Raw genomic sequence first — 17736 nt, forward strand, 5'->3', positions numbered from 1 at the left:
GAAATGGTCCCCATGACCCAATTATAAGTGAGCTGAGAGAACAACTTCACCTCGGGATGTAAGGGCTTTAGCTCCCCCCAAGGAACGTGGAAGCTGACCTGGGTCACAACTATCAAAAGAAGTTGTCACCCATTTTGAAAGTGTGCCATGTCCAATCTGTTCTCATCAGCCATTACTGATCAGTGTGGGGTGGAGCCCCAGAGAACAAGATGGTAACAGTTTTGCCTCGGGTTGTCCTGTCCAAAGAATGTAAAACTGCTAGTCTGTCCAGGGACAGCAGGGATAGGTTTTCTGATGCAAGCTTGTGAATTTTAGGAACAGAAACAAAACCCCAGTCAGCAGCTTCCCTGTGATGAGTGAGGTACCGATAAAAAGAGAAAAAGAAAAAAAATTAAAAAAAAAAAAAAGTACACCACAGTCGCGTTAATGAAGTGTGCTGCATAATATAATGGTTGTTGTTACCTCGTTTCAGAACTCGCTCATCTTCAAAGAGCTGCTGTGCTGCTGATGGCCGCTGAGATCTTTCAGTTTGTCACCCTACAGCACTGTGATGAGGATTCTTGTGCTTAGCTCTTCTCTCTGTGTGAAAGTTCATGTACGCTTGCCCCAAGAAGAAAGGCTGGACTTGGGGGTTTTTTCCTTTTTGATACTGGGGATTGAATCCAGCCAATATGTGAAACTAACAGCAATTTATGCCAACTGATAAGTAAACGTGATACATGCATACAACAGGGTATTTACTCAGCCATACAAAGTCCTTTGTGGTAATAGGCATTGAATTTTGAGGTTCTGCACCGAGCTACATCACCAGCCCTTTTTTTTTTTTTTTTTTTTTTTTTTACCTTGAATTGTTTTCTTTTCTTTTTTTTTGTATCAGAGTCTGAACTCACGACCTTGTGCTTGCTAGGCTTTTACACTACTTAGCTAAACCCTCTGCCCTACCTTTAATTTTTAAAATGGGTTCTTGCTACTTAGTAAACTGCCCAGGCTGGGCTACAATTTGTGATCCTCCTGCCTCAGACTCCCAAGTATTGGGATTACAGGCATGCACCACCACCACGCCCGACCAGGGTTGTCTTTCTAAGTGTCAGCCAGGTTGCTGCGACTTTAGTGCCAGCCTAACTCTTCCCAAGTCTCTTCTGCCTGGGTAAAGCTGCTTTTTTTCTCTGGAGTTGACTGCCGGTCTCTCCCAGACTGGGGTCACCTTGTCACCTCATCTAAGTCCCCCTCTGCCAGCACTAGAACCTGCTGCAGTGATGGCTGCAGGGCGACTACATAGCCCCGGCATTGTGGTCGCCCTGGGCTGTTCTGCAGGGATTAGGGACGCGACCATGGCAGTCCTGGGGTGCTCTTTGTTTGCTAGATGGAAGCTTGAAGCACAGAGATGGAAAGCCACTTCCCCAAGGTCACAGAGTAGCACAGGAACTGTCAGCCCTTTCCCCATTGGCTGATCACTCGACTGACGCAGGCATTTTAATAAAACGCCTGCAGCGCACTGGGCTTCAGAACACCGAATGTACACCTGGATAAAAACGAAAGCAAAGACCGTCTGCTCTGAGCGTGGAGCATGTTGTGCTAATGCTGACGAGGAAGCAGGAACATGATCTTAATGGGGGAGGGCTGCAGCGAGCGCCCCTTAAGTCAGGGCTTCTCTCCTAAGTCAGGGCTTCTCTCCTAAGCCCCTGTTCCCAGGCTCTTCTCCTTCCGATCGGGTTATATGACAAAAAAGCCTCACAGAGTCCCCGTGTATACGTTTTTCCAAAATGAAACGTGGTAACGGTAGAGGGAGAGAAGGCGAAGCCGTTTGTAGCTAGGAAGGACTGTTAATAAAGTTTTGTCGACTTGGTAACCGCAGGCCACAAGGGAAAGGAGAGAAGGAGGTGCACTCAAAGCCACTCAACCGCCTCCGGCCCGCAGCCCTGGATTTCTCTGCCCTGTGTCTGGGGGGGGGGGAATGAGGAGGTCGCAACTATAATGACCGACAGAGATGTAGCCAATGGAAAGATAGCCCGTTTCAGCCAATCACATAAGAATTCTGGAGGGAACGGGACCCGCCCTCTTCTATTTGGACCTAGATAACCTGACCCAACCAGTATTTGCTAGGAGAGACGACGCTTTCGTCCAATGAGGGAGTAGACGTCAGGTATTAGTAGGGGAGAGGCGGGGCAATCCCCATGGTAGCGGTTGACGGAAATCTACGTGAGCCAATGACATTAGCTCACGGTCTTGCTGGCAGTGTGGGCGTGGCGGGGTTTTGTAAGGGCACAGACAAACTGGAGGGGAGGGTAAGAGTAGTGAGACTAGGTCAACAGGAATGCGGTGAACTTCATAGCAACTGAAGAATGGCGGCAGGCTTGGCCAATAGAATTTCGCAGCAGCAGTGGTAAGGCGGGGCCCGCGAGACAGAGGGGAGGTGCGACGATTCGGTCCCGCGAGAGCTAGAAGAGGCTGTGGGAGGTGGTGGCGGCTGCAGCGCGGGAGCCTGAGGAGGAGGAGGCGGAGGAGGAGAAGCAGCGGGTGAGGGGCGGCGCGGGGCCCGATCTCTGAGCCCCCTTTCGGCCCCCGCCTCGCGCCGCCTGGGCTCCCAGCCGCCCCCGCCCCTGCTGTTCCTGCCCCCGGCCCTGCCTAGCGCCTGGGTGCCCGGTCTCCCCGCTCCTCACTTCGGCCAACCCTGAGCCCCTAAGCCTCCCTGCACCCCGGAGCCTCTCCCCCACCTCTCTCTAAACCTCGAGAGCCTTTTCCGGTCCTTCTCAACGCCCAGGCCTGTCCTGCACCCCAGATCCTCACCCCCAGGCCTCTCCGTGTACCCCGAGGCCGCCCCTGACCTCGCCCCTAGCCTTCCACCTCCTGAGCCTTGGGCCGCTTTCCCTTGGGCTCCCGCTTCCTATCCACTGCCTCCTGGTATCCCGGCTTTTCTCTGCTCCTTTTTCCGTTCCCTGAGCTTCCTCTAGGTTCTCCGACCCAAGGGCCGGGGCCTTCCCTGAGCCCTTCCCTGGACCCTAGCCTTAAGGCCTCCGGCACCCCCGAACCCCTCCCTGTACCCAGGCACCCCCCAACCCCTCCCTGCGCCTAGCCCCGCGGTGCTGTGTCCCCGCCCACACGCTCTGGCCTCGCTGTTGCTCTCCATGGCACCCCCTCTGTATTTGTCGCCAGCCCTCTGGCTCCTCCAGACCCCTCTCTGGGTGATGTAGCCTATCCTGATGTCTCTGCCGCTCCCCCTTCTTGCCGGGCCCCATCCACCCTTCAGCCGGGCTCAGAGGGGCCTAAAGCACCATGATATGGGTACAGGACAGGCCCTCCCACGCTCGCTTGTATTTGGTCTCCTTTTTCTTAACCGTTTGATTTTTCTATCTTGCTCTTCATTTTCCATTTCACCTGTTCTATCTCTCCATGCCGTCCTCTCCTCTCACCTCGCCCACTTTTGTCCTCAGAGCCCCGCTCTGCACTCCTCGGAGCTGGAGCAGGTGCTGGGGTCTCTCCCGACGGACCTCTTCCTCATCCCTTGCAGGCTGTCTGATGCTCCTGGCCACTCCCTGGGGCTTTGGGGTGGAGAGGCCAAGTGGGGTGGGTACCCTGGGGCCTTCTGGCAAGTACCAACTTCCCTTCGGGACATAGCTCTTGTGTACGACCCAGAGGGTGAGCCCTTTAGGGTTGTCTCCAGCAACAGAGAATTTGCTTCCTGGACCGTGCAGGGGTGAGGGAGGTGCTGGGGCGCTGCAGGACTGGGATTTGGAGGTGCTCCACCCACACAGGCACCCTTGCAGAAGCACTTGTTGATCTCCCTGGGAGCACTGGGCTGTCAATTCACCTCCCCCTTCCTGTCTGCAGATGTGTAGACCACAGGGCCCACCTGAGTGCCACCTGGCTTCTAGGAGCCTCCTGGCCTATGCCCAGCTGTGCCCCCAGGCTGCCTGCTGTCTATGGGAGACAGCATGGTTCACAGAACAGCATGGGGCCCGACAGAGTGACAGCCCGAGAACTGTGTGAGAACGATGACCTGGCCACCAGTCTGGTCCTTGACCCCTACCTCGGCTTCCGCACCCATAAGATGAATGTCAGGTGAGCAGCCTGGGGGGCAAAGGCAGCACTCTGGGATCTCTTTCCTTGCACCTTGCCCTTCAGCCCAGCCCCCCTGAAGCTCCAGATGGGGGTTGGCAGGGCCCAGAAGGCCCTGGGACCCAGGCATGCCCTCTCTTCTAGCCCCGTGCCCACCCTGCGGCGACAACAGCACCTGCGCTCGGCTCTAGAGGCCTTTCTAAGGCAGCGGGACCTGGAGGCTGCATACCGGGCCCTGACACTGGGAGGCTGGATGGACCACTACTTTCAGAGCCGGGGCTCGAGGCAGGAGGCTGCCCTGAAGACCCACGTGAGGGACCCCTTCTTGTGCACGTCCAGCTCCTGACCACAGCCCAGGGGGCCCAAAGACAGGAGAGAAGGGGCCTGCATAGGCCCCGAGAGGGAGAACAAGGCACAGACCACACACCCAGAGTGTCCTGAAGAGGGGTCCCCTACAGCCTGCTTGCCCACGCCTTACCCCAGCCTTTACCCCACAGGTGTTTCGCTACCTCCGTGCCTTCCTGCCTGAGAGTGGCTTCACTATCCTGCCCTGTACCCGTTACTCCATGGAGACTAATGGGGCTAAGATCGTGTCCACCCGTGCTTGGTAAAGGGGACCTCCTCTGTGGCGGGGGGTGGGGGGTGGGGGGGTGGGAGGGGTGCAGAAAGGGGCTCCGGGGAGAGCACTGGGTGTGGGGACAGCCGCGGTGTCGCTCACAGTGGCCCCTGGCATTGAGCCCTGGAGGCCCTGGCAGGAAGAAGAACGAGAAGCTGGAGCTGCTGGTGGGCTGCATTGCGGAGTTGCGGGAGGCTGACGAGGACCTACTGCGGGCCGGCGAGAACGACTTCAGCATCATGTACTCCACGCGCAAGCGCAGCATGCAGCTGTGGCTGGGCCCTGCCGCCTTCATCAACCACGGTGAGGCGGGGTGTCATCCATCCCTGGGCCTGTCCCCATTCCCGTCCCTGGCTCCATCCCTTGTCCTCTGGCCCCTAACCCATGTCTCCTGTCACCATCCTTTGCTGTGCTCACTGTGTGTCTTCTGTCTCCCACCTGCTGCCCACAGACTGCAAACCGAACTGCAAGGTGAGCCCCGTGGGTTCGGGCAGAGTGGGAAGGGAGGGGTCCAGGTGGGAGGGCTGTCTGGGACAGTGAAGAGCACTCTCTGGTCCTGTAGCCCCCAGCAGCTGTTGGCCTGGGAGGGGCAGTATACAGCCTGGGCTGGGCTGGGCCCTAGAACACAGGGTGCTGTTTGAAGGAGCCGTGGTATAGCTGGGTGACAGAGTGGCAGCCGGAGTCTCCCACCAGAGCCTGGCCTTAGCTGCTGTGAGGCAGACGTAGAGGAGCAACCAGGGACCCCTTAGATTCTCTGGCAGGGGCCTGGAAGAGGAGGAGAGGAAGAGCTGTTGACATAGAACAGCAGGGAAGGGATGGGGCAGGGCGCTTCTGCTCTACTTCTCCCAGTCTCTGTGGGCACTTTATCTGGGGTAGCAGGGAGGGTGACAGAGCTGAGCATAGGCTTCAGGAGCAGACCCAGGTTTGCAAGTACTGGCCACACCGACCTGCCTGGGGCTTCTACTTCACCAACTTGGTGAGACCCCACCCCAAGTCCAGTGTAAATTGGTTTCCTGTGTGGGAGGGCCTGGAGTAAGCTTCACAACTTCTGCCACAGCTTCTGCCTCGAGGTTGGGCCATGCACAGATGCCGAGTGGCACAGAGTGCAGACAGCGGTGCACAGGGCTGCTGAAGAGGTGGCAGCCGAGTGCTGAAAGCAGGAGATAGCCGGGCAATGTGGCTCATGCCTGTAATCCCAGCACTCGGGAGGCTGAAGTGGGAGGATCGTTGTGAGTTCAAGACCAGCCTGGGTTTTGAAGAAGGTTGCAGTCAGAAAAAAAAAAAAAAGACCAGCCTGGGCTACAAAGTGAGCTCAAGGCCAGCCTGAACTGCATAGTGAGATCCCATCTCAAAAAGAAAAAAAAAAAAAACAGAAGGAGCAAGCTGTCGTCCTGGAAGCAAAGGGTGGCGCAGTCAGCCTGTCCTTGCCAGGGAGCATGGAGGAGTTGTTTCTAGGCAGCCACCAACAGCTGGTGCAGGCTGAAGCGGGGTGTGAGAGCTAGCTCTAGGTAGGGTGGCGAGGAGGAGGACATTGGTGCAGGAGGGGCATGCTAGGGAGTGGCTGGCCTGTCAGCCTGTGGGTCATCAGGTAGGCTGGCATCCAGGGCTGCTTCGGGGGATTGTCAGGTGTGCATGCAAGGGTGGGCTAATGGACAGAAGTGGTCACACCCCCGCTGGAACAGGGGCTGTGGATTAGGTGCAGGCACAGAGCAGCTATGGGAGACGTCCTCCCAGAGGCAGCACCAAGGTCTATTCCGCAGGGGCAGGCAGGTGGCCCGAGGTGTTTGGCTCTGGGTTTCTGGGGGGTAGATTTGGCCCAGCTGTGGAGGAAGGAGCTGGCATTGCCCGCTGCTGGGAGGTCAGGCGGGGACCCGTCATGGGGCACACGGAGTGCAGGCCTGGCCAGTGTGGCTGCTGCAGTGGATGGTGCTAGGAGCCAGGGGTAGAGCAGCCCCTGCTCCAGGCCCGCTGCTGAGTGGGCCTGGCCCCAGTTTGTGCCCGCAGATGGGAACGCGGCCTGTGTGAAGGCGCTGCGGGACATCGAGCCAGGGGACGAGGTGACATGCTATTACGGCGACGGCTTCTTTGGCGAGAAGAATGAGCACTGTGAATGCTACACCTGTGAGAGGTGGGCCGGGTAGTGGGGTGAGGTGACGGGGAGGGAGATAGGGGCAGAGCCGGCCCGCAGGCCCTGTGCCCAGTCTAAGCTCTCGATCTGCCGGCTCCAGGAAGGGGGAAGGCGCTTTCAGCTTGAAGCCCAGGGACCCTGAGATGCCGCCCTCGCAGACACCTGACAAGTATGCATTCCGGGAAACCAAGTGTCGGCTGCAGCGAGGCCAGGACAGCGGCAGGCAAAGCCTGCTGGGCCCGAGGGCCTGCACCCACTTGTTCCCCCTACGCTGGGACCCGTTCTGCGGTGAGCACTGGGTGGGGACCCTCGGCTGGGAACCCACCAGGTGGGAACCCTCCCGCCTTCCGCAGCCTCCATGCACCTTGCCCAGGGTGATGCCTCTCCTCCTGTCTTCCACAGCTGTCTGCCAGCCCCTGCGCCTGCTGCCCAGCATCTCCCCTCTGGACAGCCTGCCGCTCTGGCTCCAGTGGCTGCCGCAGCCCCAGCCCCGAGCACGGCCCCGGAAGCGTCGGCGCCCCCGGCCCCAGCAGGCTTTTGCGCTTCCTGTGCTCCGTGAGGCCCAGGTCTCCCTGCACCCCTGGGGAGGCTGCGGCCCCCACTGCCGCTTGCGGGGAGAGGCTCTGGTTGCCCTGGGGCTGCCCCATAGCGCCCGCTGGGCCCCCCAACAGGACTGGCACTGGGCCCGCCATTACGGGCTGCCCTCTGTGGTGCGCGTGGACCTCAGCCGCCTGGACCCACTTCCCGCCCCTGCCACTGCCCCTGCCCTGGTTACACCAGCTGCTTCTGCCCACTCCGGCAACCCCGGCTCCATCCCGGCTTCTGTCCCTGTCCCCAAGCAGGCCCTCGCCTTTGCATCCTTCTCCCCTCGCAGGCGCCTGCGGCTCGTGGTGAGCCATGGCTCTATTGACCTGGATGTCAACAGCGACGAGTTGTGATGGGCAGGGCCCAGGAGGGGTTGCCTACACATCCCTGGGGGTCTGACCCTTGACACTCTGTGATTGCTGTTCCCTGAGCCACCCTACACAACAGGGAGCCCTGCTGCCTCTTCCCCACCTCAAGACTACAGGAGCCCCCTCTCCCCTCACCCCTTCCTCCCCAGGGAGCAAAGCCATAAGAGGGTGAGGCCACCCCATGGCTGTCCCCAGAAGCCAAGCCTCAGGAGGAGGTGGAACCAAGGTTGGCTTTCGGGGACCACCTCCAGGATGGGAAGTGGGGTTTGCTCTGCTCTGCAGCTGTCTGAGGTGGGACACAGTAGGGGTGTTGGGGGTGTTGGGGTCGTAGCCCCTCACTGCCTGTGGGTCTCAGGGAGGCTGGGTGTGACCTCATCTTTCTATGGTGCTATCCCTGGTGCTACTAGGGTATGGGGGGCTCCCTCCCCTTGCCACACCAGAATGGGGTATGTTGGAGGATTGAAACCACTTGAACTTTTTATTTTATTAAAACCTTGTTATAAACAGCGCCCTTGGGACTTCTCTCTTCTGGTTCACGTCTTACAGGCAGCACAGGCCTAGCCCTGAACACTACTGTGAGAGGCTTTGAGAGGGTGAAGAGCAGTGGGTTCTGAGGACTACAGGGCATGAGGTGGAAGCTTTCTGCAAGAATACCGGCACTCTAGGAGGCTGGGCAGGAGGATCCCAAGTATGAGTGCAACCACCAGAGGAATTAAGTGACTTAGCAAGACTGTCTCAAAAAAACAGGACTGGGGATATAGTCCAGTACAAAGGCCCTGGCTGAATCCCTGTCAATGCCCAAACTGGGCTGTAGATTCTCAGCCACGTACACCTCAGCTGGGAGACTGGGACGCACCTGTCTTCCTGTCCAGTCCATGCCCTGATCTGCACCCTTCTCTCAGCAGTCGGAGAGCCTGGCTTTAAGGGAGGAAGGAAAAAGCTGGCAGGCACCTTCAGGCCCTGGTTCCCCATTCAGCATCACACAGGCAGTTTTCAGGTCACCTGTGGGTGCCCAGGGGCTTGGACGTGGTCACCCTGGAGTGAGGAGGGCAAGGCCACCAGACAGCAGAGGCGGCTTTGTAACACACAGGTGCAGATGGTCTAGAGTGGCCCCTCGGTGCTGAAAGCAAAAGGGATGATAAGGGAGAGCTGAGAGCAGGTAACCTTTTATAGTAAATTCATTTGCGTGTGCTGGTGAGCATACCCACTTCATTCCCCCAGTGAGAAAATCCCTTTCTTCAATGCTGTTCCTACAAAGCCCTGTTTGGTTTTCTGTTCCATATGAAAAATGAAGGGGCCACAGGTCTTCCCAGCAGCAATGAAGACAGGCCTCAGAGGTTCAGTGTGCCCAGGACTGTCACCTGTGGACTGCAACCCTTGGCTATGCATGGCAGGGCCCACCCTGCTGCCTGGGGTTCCCACGTTGACCGCTGGGTACAGTGGGGAAGCTCCAGGAATTGACATTGGCACTGGCCAGCCGGTGGGGCCTGGGGGACATTACTCTAGAGTCCAGGCTTGGCATCATGAGTTTACCAGGTGGCTCAGGTCTCTAGAGAGGAAGTGACCCTCAAGGAGACAGGGATTATCCTGGGCAAAACAGGAAAGTGGGGAGGAATAGGGAGATTAGCAGCCACAGGGGACCATGGGCAGAGGCAGAAGAGATTTAAAATGGGAAAGTGAGCCAGGTGTGGTGGCATGCCCCTGTAATCCCAGCACTTGGGAGACTGAGGCAGGAGGATCACTGCAAATGCAAGCCCAGCCCTGACTACAAGTAAACCCAAAGCCAGCCTAAACTGCATAATGAGACCCTGTCTCAAAAAGACCAAAAAAAAAAAAAAAAAAAGTGACTGCCTGTGTGGAAACTGCTAATGCATGCCAGGCAGGAGTGCTGTTCTCAGATGAGCACAAGTTAGGGGGCCCCTCCCCAGGAAGGCCCAGAACCTATTTCTCCCATTCAGGTGCTCTCTGACCTCTATACTGAGCACAGGTAGACCAGATGGGGTCACCCCCAGTCCCTCAGGGCCCAGCATAAAAGCTGCCAGCTGTTTCTGTAGACAAACTGCACAAGCTGGCAAGTGCCTTCCTGCAGTCACCTCTTCTCACAGAACTAGGAAACAGGTGTGTTCCCCACTGGACGTGAACCAGTGAGCCAGCCTGGTACCCAGCAGGGGAACTGTCCCAGCCCTGTGGGCTGCAGCTGGGCCTTGCCCAGGAGGCTGCTGAGAGACAGGTTGGTGCTGGGGCCTCTGAGGTGAGGCGCTGGCTGCAGAAGAGGTCCCCAGGCAGGAGGCAGAGCAGGAAGGGCAGGTACATGAAACTGTGCACACATGACAGTGGTGGGAGGGTTATGGGCCCAAGGAAGAGGGATGAAGAAAGGTCACCGGCCATGAGGAGAAAATAAATTCCAGGCACTGGACTTGGGAGAGCAAGAGACCATGGTTGGGCAGGGGTGGGCACAACAGTGTCCTGGGCTCTGGACATTGCCTGTGTGGCCTTAGGGACTCCTCAGCCAGGCTTTGGGTCCTGCTGGCTTCCTTCCCCCCAGCAATGCCATTTCTGGGGCTCTGGAGATACTGAGTAGCCTCATATTGTCCCTCTCTACATCTGTGCCCTCCCACCCCCTGCCTTTCTGCTCAGGGTCAGAGACAGAGCTAGGAAACAGGGCTTGGGGGTGGAGCCTTCCCTGGGGACAGCCTGCTTGTGCTGTGCTGCGTCCTGGCTGGCTGGGTGAGGTGGGTGACATGGGCAGTGATGGCCAGGTCATCACAGAGCAGGGGAAGAACAGAGCCTTCCTCCTGGTCACCACGCCTCCAGCCTTGTTTCCCCTGATATGGAGACTCCAAGCTATTTTGGTTTACCCCTGGGGAAACTGAGGCTTGTGCAGCACCCCGGTGAGTTGTCATGATTCATCTCTGAACCCTAGGGTTGCAAGGAGCTCAGGAGGTGGCCTGGGTGGCCTAGGGTTCTGGTGGGTGGAGCTGGGAGGCCAGCCTTGGGCAGCAGGTCCCTGGCTTTGGCCGGTTGGCCTGGGAGAGGCAACACTTCAAGGAACACCTGTGACCAGAGTGACAAGGTTGGTGGACCGGAACGAGCAAGGAATGGGTCAGATGGGGCTCAGAGTCTAAAGGACGCAGGCAGAGACAGATGGCAGTGAGTGGGGGGACTATAGGTACTGAAAGACAAGAATCCGAGGATTCCCTTTGGGACGAGGGAGGAAAATGGGGTGGGGTGGGCGTGTGGATAGCAGAGGCGGTGTCAGAGTCCGGATGGGAGGTCAGGTGGACACTGGGCAGAAAGGAGACGCTGGGCCACAAATACAGACAGGGGCGACAGGCAGGTGTAGGGGCTGCAGCGTGGGACCCCAAGCTCTGCGATTGCGGTTGGGTCCGCGGATGCCCAGTCAGTGCCTACCTTACTGCCTACAGCCCTAGCATCCCAAAGAGCGCGGTCATCCGCCCACCTCCCACCCCATCCTACTTCCCCGTTATCAGAAAGAGCACTGTGGGGCAGATGCATAGGACCCACCCTGCCCCGCCCTGTGAATCACCTGCCCAGCTGCGAGACGCACAAGCAACACACGATTTTATTTGTGCCTAATGACGAGCGTGAGGCTGATGGCCCAGGCCAGGACTCCAGGAGCCGAGGAGATGACGAACGCAGGGCCGCCTTCCTCGAAGGAGGCACCGCGCTAGGCGGCCAGATTTTGCCTGCAAAGGTCTGGTGGTGGATCTGCTGTTCCCAGCGCTGCACCTGGGGAGACAGGCCAGGAGGGGGCGCGGCTCAGCCTCAGTCCTCGCCTTCGCCCTCGCCCTTGGTGTGGCGCGCCAGGGCCCGGGATCCCGCTCACCCAGCTGATGGGGCACAGTGAGTGGTACACGCGGAAATAGTACTCGCAGGGCTGCGTGCTCTTGCCGCGGCGGGCTCATTTCCTTCACGCAGAGGTGGAAGTCTGTGGAGAGCGGGGGCGGAGCCAGGGAGACGGCGCCCACTTCAGAACAGGCCCCGCCCTCAGGGGCTTGGCCCCGCTCAGGCTCCCTCGCCCTGCCCATTTTAAGGTTGGCCCCCTCCCTTGCACATAGGGCTCCTCCCATTCTGCCTTAGGCCCGGCCTCCCCAAGGCTGAGCCCCCCCAGTAGCCAAACCAGGCCCCTCCCCTCCTCCCGGTCTCACCCGATCCAGACACAACACCCTGTCCCTTCAAGACTCGGCCCCGCCCACGGCTCTGGCCCCCACAGTGGTCCCGGGGGTCTGGCGGTGCTCCGCTTCCCGCCTCACGACCCTTGCCCTGCGCCCAGGTTGTCACCCAGGAACTTCTGGTAGCAGTTACGGGTCTGGTTCTGGTTGGGGAAGCGAGGGTCTAAGGGCGGCGGGGTCCATTTCCCCTGGGGGGCTTCTGGACTTCGCAATTCAACATCCTCAGAGACAGCCGCTCTGAGGGCGAGAGGAGGCTCGGTGGACCGGGGTGTCCCCCAATGCGCCCCCACCCTGCCCCGAGGCCCCCCCCGGGCCCCGCCCTCACCAGGCCGAGGTCCTCGCGTCGCAGATCAGAGGCTGTGCATTTCTGGGGTGCTGACTGCAGAGTCTGGGGTCCCCTCCTCCCAGGGAGAACATGACCTTCGCGCCAGATTGGCTGGGAGCCCAGGCACCGCGGCCAATGGGCGCCGCCGGACCGAGCGCCCATCCACCCCCATATTCCCTCCCACTCCAACCCCCCCCCCCCTCCCGCCAGCCGGGGCAACGCGCAGGCACTGAGGCTCCTCCAGGGCATGGAGTCCCATACTCAGGTCTTTAATTGCTACTCGGGGGCGCTCCCCGTGCGCTATATATAAATGCACACACAGGTCTGGCTTGTCGCGGGGAAGGACCCCACCAGCCTTGCCAGCCCTCCGAGGAAGGGCGCATAGCGCCCTGGGCCCGCTGGGCCTGTGGGAAGAAAAGGCCACATGAGGCCTGGCCCCTCTAGGCAGCCAAGACAGGTCCCAGGGTCTCAGGGGTACCTGGACCCGCAGGGCTCCTCCACCTCCCGCCGCCGAGCTGCACTTCCCTGTGACCCGCTACTGAGAGCTCTGGGAACGCAGCAGCCTGCAGGGAGAGAAACCTAAAGCTGTCAGGGCACTGGCATCGTGGAGGAGAATGTGCCAGCGACCTTTCACACCGGTGCACCTCGACTCATTCTGGGTCCCTGCTGCGTTCAGTGTCCAGCGACAGAGGATGGTGTGCTGGCCCTAAGGATCACCCTGCCGTGGCCTGCCATCACCCTCTCCACCTGCCCTCTGGAGCCTTAGTCTCCCACATGTCACCTCCCAGCAGGTGACCCTGTAGGTCCCAGCAGGCCAAGGCTGGGGAGGTCCCTTCTCTGTTCCCTTTCCCTAACCACCATGGCCGGCCTCATTCTCCCCACTCTGCTGACCTCCTCTTGGGTAAGAGTCACCCTGCTGCACAACCGGAGTCCCCAGATTGTGTCTCCTTAGCTCCAGATGCCTCTCTCCAGCTGTTCCCAGAATCCAGAAGTGCAAAAGGGAGCTACAGATTGCCCGAAACTTACTCCACTCAGCACAGCCTCTGAGTGTCTCAGATCTGGGACCTCTCTGCCTGCCTCAGACATCCCACGCCAACCCATAAAGCCATCTCACAGCTCACCCCACAGAGAAATGGGGGAACCTGGGGAAACCTCCACATCCTTTCATCTCCACACCTGCCCATGCCACTGGCACCTCCAGCTGCCACCCTTGCCCAGCCCCCGAGCTCTGTTGACCAATTCTGCCCCTCTGCCCAAGTCCTGCAGCTCATTGACCCCTGCACTGGGCCATCAACCCAGCACCACTGAGGTCTCTCCTTCAGGTCTTGACACAAATACTCCAGCTCCTTGGCCTTTGCTAGTGGTGTGGGACCTGCCCTGTGCTGTGCGGGTATCCCTGCCCACTAGGTGCCAGCAGTACTGCCCACCCTGGAGCCTGCATTGTTGAGTCTGTACTGTCAGGAACAACACGGCCAACTGCAAGACAAACTGAAACCACCCACCTGTCCAGAAGTCAGTCAGGTTACAGGACAGAGGTGGAGGGAATGGACCAGGTGAGATACTGACCCTCTCCACCCTCAGATGCCTAACATAGCTGACAGTGGATGGGCGCCACACACCTGGCCACAGGAAGGTGATGGAATCCCAGGTTCCCCTTTGTAATCTGTGCCGAGGTGGCTGCGTCCCTCACACTCTGGACTTCCAGGGGCACCTGCAGGATGCCTTTTGAGGATGACTCCGTGGTGGCTGGAGGGTGCTTCCTGGGCACACTCGGGGGCCGAGGCTGGGGCGCACTTCCCAGGACTTTGGCCCTCAAGCTGGAGGCTGGTGGTGGCGGGGGAGGTTGTGGCAAGTCCTCCCAACATGAGGCAGGCAGGGGGATGGAAACCACAGGGCCTGGGGACACCACTGGACTGATGGAGCCAGGCCCAGAGCACAGTGGCCCCTGGGCAGGTTGCTCGGAGCCCCACTGCATTTTCTCCTTCACCCAGGAGTCGTACTCTTGTGGCCCCCTGACCACCACTCCTGTCCCCTCCAGTAAGAACAGCCAGCTGGGGCTCAGGGGCAATGGGGCCTGGCTGTCCGCTAACACGGCTGCTGCCTGGGAAGTCGCTGAGAGCCCAGAGGGCCTGGATGCCCCAGATGGCCCTGGGCACCACTCCCTAGAGTTGGCCATGATCATTGGCTTGGCCATCATGAGCCCCTCCACAGAGAAGGCCCTGCTGAGCTCCCTGCCCAGTGCCTCCACGGCCTCCTGCTGGGTCCTCACCCATCTCTGCTCCACCTCCTTGGACCTCACAAGGGGCAGGTCCAGTGACACCTCCTCCCGCCTCCTGTGGGCCACGTCCTCCAACTTTGCCTGGCCCTGCTGCCCTGCCACAGTGACCACCTGGGTTTGGCTGAGTAGCACCCCCTTAGACTCCTTGGTGATAGTAGTGAAGGGCAGGTCCAGGGACACCTCCGGGGTGTTCCTCTCTATCACATTCCTCTCCTGGGTGCCCACCAACACCCCAGGCACCACTGTCCCCTCAGACTTGCTTTTCCTGGTTACATCTGCTTGAGGAGGTCCTGCCAGTGCCATGGGGAGCTGGGCTAGGGGCTTCCCCCAGGAGACAGGAGGGCTGACGGCTGCCTGGGGACAGGGGGGCTGGGCAGGCATCTGCTGGGACGGGGTTGGCAGGAGCAGAGGCTCCTTCTCTGGGGCAGAAGGACACTCAGCCTTCTGGGGACCCATGCATGTAGGTGGAGCTGTCCAAGCCTGAGATGGTAGCCTGTGAGGTGGAAAGAAGACAACTGGGGCCTTCTGGGATGGGCAGGGGGTGGCAGAGACAGCTGAGGTCTTCTGGGATGGGGCCAGAATAGCTAGCACCTTCTGTGACTGCCCCATGATGACTGGTGCCCCCCACTGCAGGCGACCTCCAGACCAGGCTTTCTGGGAGGGAGGTGTCCGCTGGCCCAGCTGTGGGTTCCCACACCTGGCCTTGTCCTGGGGGTTGGGGAAAGAGGGACAGGATGGACAGAGGTACATGGCAGGAGAGTGCGGAGTTGTGTCCAAGAAGGAAGGGGACAGGGTGCTGGCTTCTGTGTCCAGGAAGTCCTCAATGTCCTGCTGCCTCAGGAGCAGCTCCACAGAGTTGCCGGACCCCTTAGGTGGGTAGGCACAGTTGTCCCCAGAGACACAGTGGGAAGGGCTTTCGATCTGAGCCTCCAGGCCCGGAGCCTCTTCAGAATCAGGTGGGCAGTCCTGGTGCTGGGAGAGGGGTACAGAGTCAGCGCCAGAGCAGAGCCCCCCCGCTCGCCTGCAGACCTGAGCCAGCCCTGCCTCCACCCTCGACCCCAGCTGATCTGGCCATGGTGTTGCTTGCCTGCAGGACCGTCCTGGAGACCACGCTGAAGATGGTGCGAATGGTGATGCTGGCTGTGCCTGGTGGGGAGAGCACAGCCCAAACCCTCTGAGGACCTGAGCCTTGGGTCCGTGCTACCACAGAGGGATGGGGCTGCTCTCACCAGGACTGTGGGTTTGGATGGCATATCTGTCAGGGTTGGTACCGGGAGTGGACCTGTGGAAGCAGCACGGTGGGACTCAGTGGTGTCAAGGTCAGGGTCTCCACCTGCCTCCTGACCCCCACCAGCAGCAAGAGCTCTGGGCCACCTCTTTTCTGTGGATTTCACTCCCAGGGCATCATGCTTCTGCTGTGACAAGATGAGAGGTATGGAGTCGCCAACAGCCCGGGACTTGAACCTGCGCTGGAGGCCGGGTAGGAGTGGGGCAGTCAGGGCGGGGTGGCCCAAGTCCACCCTGGCCCCACCTGGGCCGCCTGCCCGCCTCACTTTGGCTGCCTTCTGCTTCCTTCCAGCCGGCATCATAGAAGGAAAGGTGGGCTTCGTCAGGGCGGCTAACAGAAGGGAGAGAGGAGGATCAGGGGCATAGGGACAGGGGAGAACCACGGGAGGAGGCTGAGTATTGGGGCTCTGGCCACTCCATCAGGAGAGAGTCTGAGGGGGACAAACTCGCTTACCTGTGCAGCTGCGGTGGGCCAAGTCCTGTGGACAGGCAGAGGCAGTCAGCAGGGACCCCTACCCCAGGGTCTACCTTCCATCACCCACGTGGGCAGCAGGCCGAGCTCAGCTTTCAGCCCTCACCCTTGGGCCAGCCCCACCCCTGGGGACCTTGTCCCTGTGGAATGGGCACTGTTACCTCCTATGCTCTGCTACCCTAAAGCCTGTGTGTCAGGGTCCCACCTGCAGGTGCCAAGTGGAGGCGGGCACCTTGGCCAAGGAACCTTGACCAGATGGGTGCAGGGGCCGGGAGGTCCTGGCAGTCGTGGGCTCCTGGAGCATGTGGGCCAGGCGCACCCAGCAGTCGAATAGGAAGCCTACTTCAAGGTCCGGAGCCTCCAGAGCCAGGTAGTAGCAGCGGCCAGTGATCAGCCGCAACTTCAGGCGCCGGGCAGACGAGTTGTGGACATAGAGGTGCACGAAGTCCAGGGGGATCATCCTGGGGGACAGCAGACGGTGGTGGCTAGACCCAGATGGGGGGTGGGGGAGTGGGGGCGGGGGCAGATGGGCACCTGGTCAGCTGCAGGTGGGAGCCGTCCCTGGCCTGGGGGCGAGCGATGAGCAGGATGTCTGGAAGCACCAGGCCAGGCAGAGAGGCGGCCACACCCAGGGTCAGCCGGTTAGCTCGCTGATGCAGGAACACAGGGCTCCCCACGGCTGTTACCTGGGGCGGCCAGGGACCAGGGCTGGGACCACCTGTCTCTGGCTGCCTGCAGCACCCAGCCCAAACCCCCTCAGGCCCACCTTCCAGCCCCTCCTAGCCCCCCACCCTGTGTCCTGCCCTCACCCCCCCCCCCAGGGCACAGGCAGCTGGGGACCTGCACAAAGTTACTCTCGAACATGGGCATTGGACGCAGGGGCAGGTACTCGCCCTTCTGGAGGGTCTGCTGAAGCTTGCCCAGAACAGGGACCCACTTCTGGGGGCCCCGGTGTGGCTGGGCTGGCCGGGTGTTCCAAAACCACTTCATGACCCCCATAGGGGTTCACTACATGGGGTCCCCCCACCCCACCCCAGGCTGTTGATCTTGGTCCCTGGAGCTCAACTTCCCCAGGGCTGGGGGATGACTCGGGCTGTGGCCATGGTCCTGGGGGGTGCACAGCATTGGCCTAGGGGAGGAGCCCAGAGGGGGCTTTGTGACCTCAGCTGACACACAGGGACTCATCCCAGGGGCACTCCTGGCGCCCTGAGAGCCAGAGTGGGAGAATCAGGACCCAGACCAAGGGCAGCACCTCTGCCCCCGGACTCAACTTCAGACTGCATGCCCCCCTACCCTCGGGGGGGGGGTCTGCATTGTTGTAAGTGGATAATTAATCAAAGGGCTTGAGTCACATTCCCAGCTCTGCCACTGATCCTTCCCTGGACCCTGGGTAAGACTGGAACCCATACCCAGCTTCAATGTCCTGAC

The 17736-nt window shown here is 60.1% G+C and overlaps 3 protein-coding genes and 1 long non-coding RNA gene across 5 annotated transcripts; 1 reads left to right on the forward strand and 3 right to left on the reverse strand.

The window, feature by feature from the left end:
* Positions 1–1550: 1550 nt before the first annotated feature.
* On the reverse strand, positions 1551–3831 carry LOC134476924 (uncharacterized). Its single transcript, XR_010048756.1, has 2 exons — positions 3411–3831; positions 1551–2482 (listed from the first exon to the last, which is right to left on the reverse strand). It is a non-coding gene; the product is annotated as an uncharacterized LOC134476924 (long non-coding RNA).
* On the forward strand, positions 2359–8262 carry Kmt5c (lysine methyltransferase 5C). Of its 2 annotated transcripts, XM_063253318.1 has the most exons (9): positions 2359–2383; positions 3829–4059; positions 4201–4366; positions 4554–4663; positions 4812–4975; positions 5124–5143; positions 6664–6800; positions 6901–7088; positions 7203–8262. In XM_063253318.1, the coding sequence occupies exons 2-9, from the start codon at positions 3887–3889 to the stop codon at positions 7736–7738; spliced, it is 1494 nt and encodes a 497-aa protein (XP_063109388.1). In that variant the 5' UTR covers positions 2359–2383; positions 3829–3886; the 3' UTR covers positions 7739–8262. The 2 variants fall into 2 exon arrangements, with proteins under 2 accessions (XP_063109388.1, XP_063109389.1); XM_063253319.1 differs by lacking the exons at positions 2359–2383; positions 3829–4059; positions 5124–5143.
* Positions 8205–12443, reverse strand: LOC100712721 (uncharacterized). The gene is given in 6 exon segments (XM_013147655.3): positions 8205–8873; positions 11301–11503; positions 11601–11672; positions 11674–11702; positions 12056–12183; positions 12367–12443. Coding segments are annotated over 6 exon segments (528 nt in total). The 3' UTR covers positions 8205–8854.
* Positions 12444–13428: 985 nt separating this feature from the next.
* Garin5b (golgi associated RAB2 interactor family member 5B) lies at positions 13429–17414 on the reverse strand. The gene is made up of 9 exons (XM_063253325.1): positions 17149–17414; positions 16843–16994; positions 16514–16769; positions 16291–16315; positions 16103–16167; positions 15924–16018; positions 15779–15831; positions 15637–15695; positions 13429–15521 (listed from the first exon to the last, which is right to left on the reverse strand). Exons 1-9 carry the CDS (start codon positions 17305–17307, stop codon positions 13857–13859), a joined length of 2529 nt encoding a protein of 842 aa, XP_063109395.1. The 5' UTR covers positions 17308–17414; the 3' UTR covers positions 13429–13856.
* Positions 17415–17736: the final 322 nt, after the last annotated feature.

This window comes from Cavia porcellus, unplaced genomic scaffold, assembly GCF_034190915.1.
Source record: "Cavia porcellus strain 051 isolate PalLab524CR breed Dunkin Hartley unplaced genomic scaffold, mCavPor4.1 scaffold_7, whole genome shotgun sequence".
In the NCBI taxonomy this organism is placed as follows: Eukaryota; Metazoa; Chordata; class Mammalia; order Rodentia; family Caviidae; genus Cavia; species Cavia porcellus.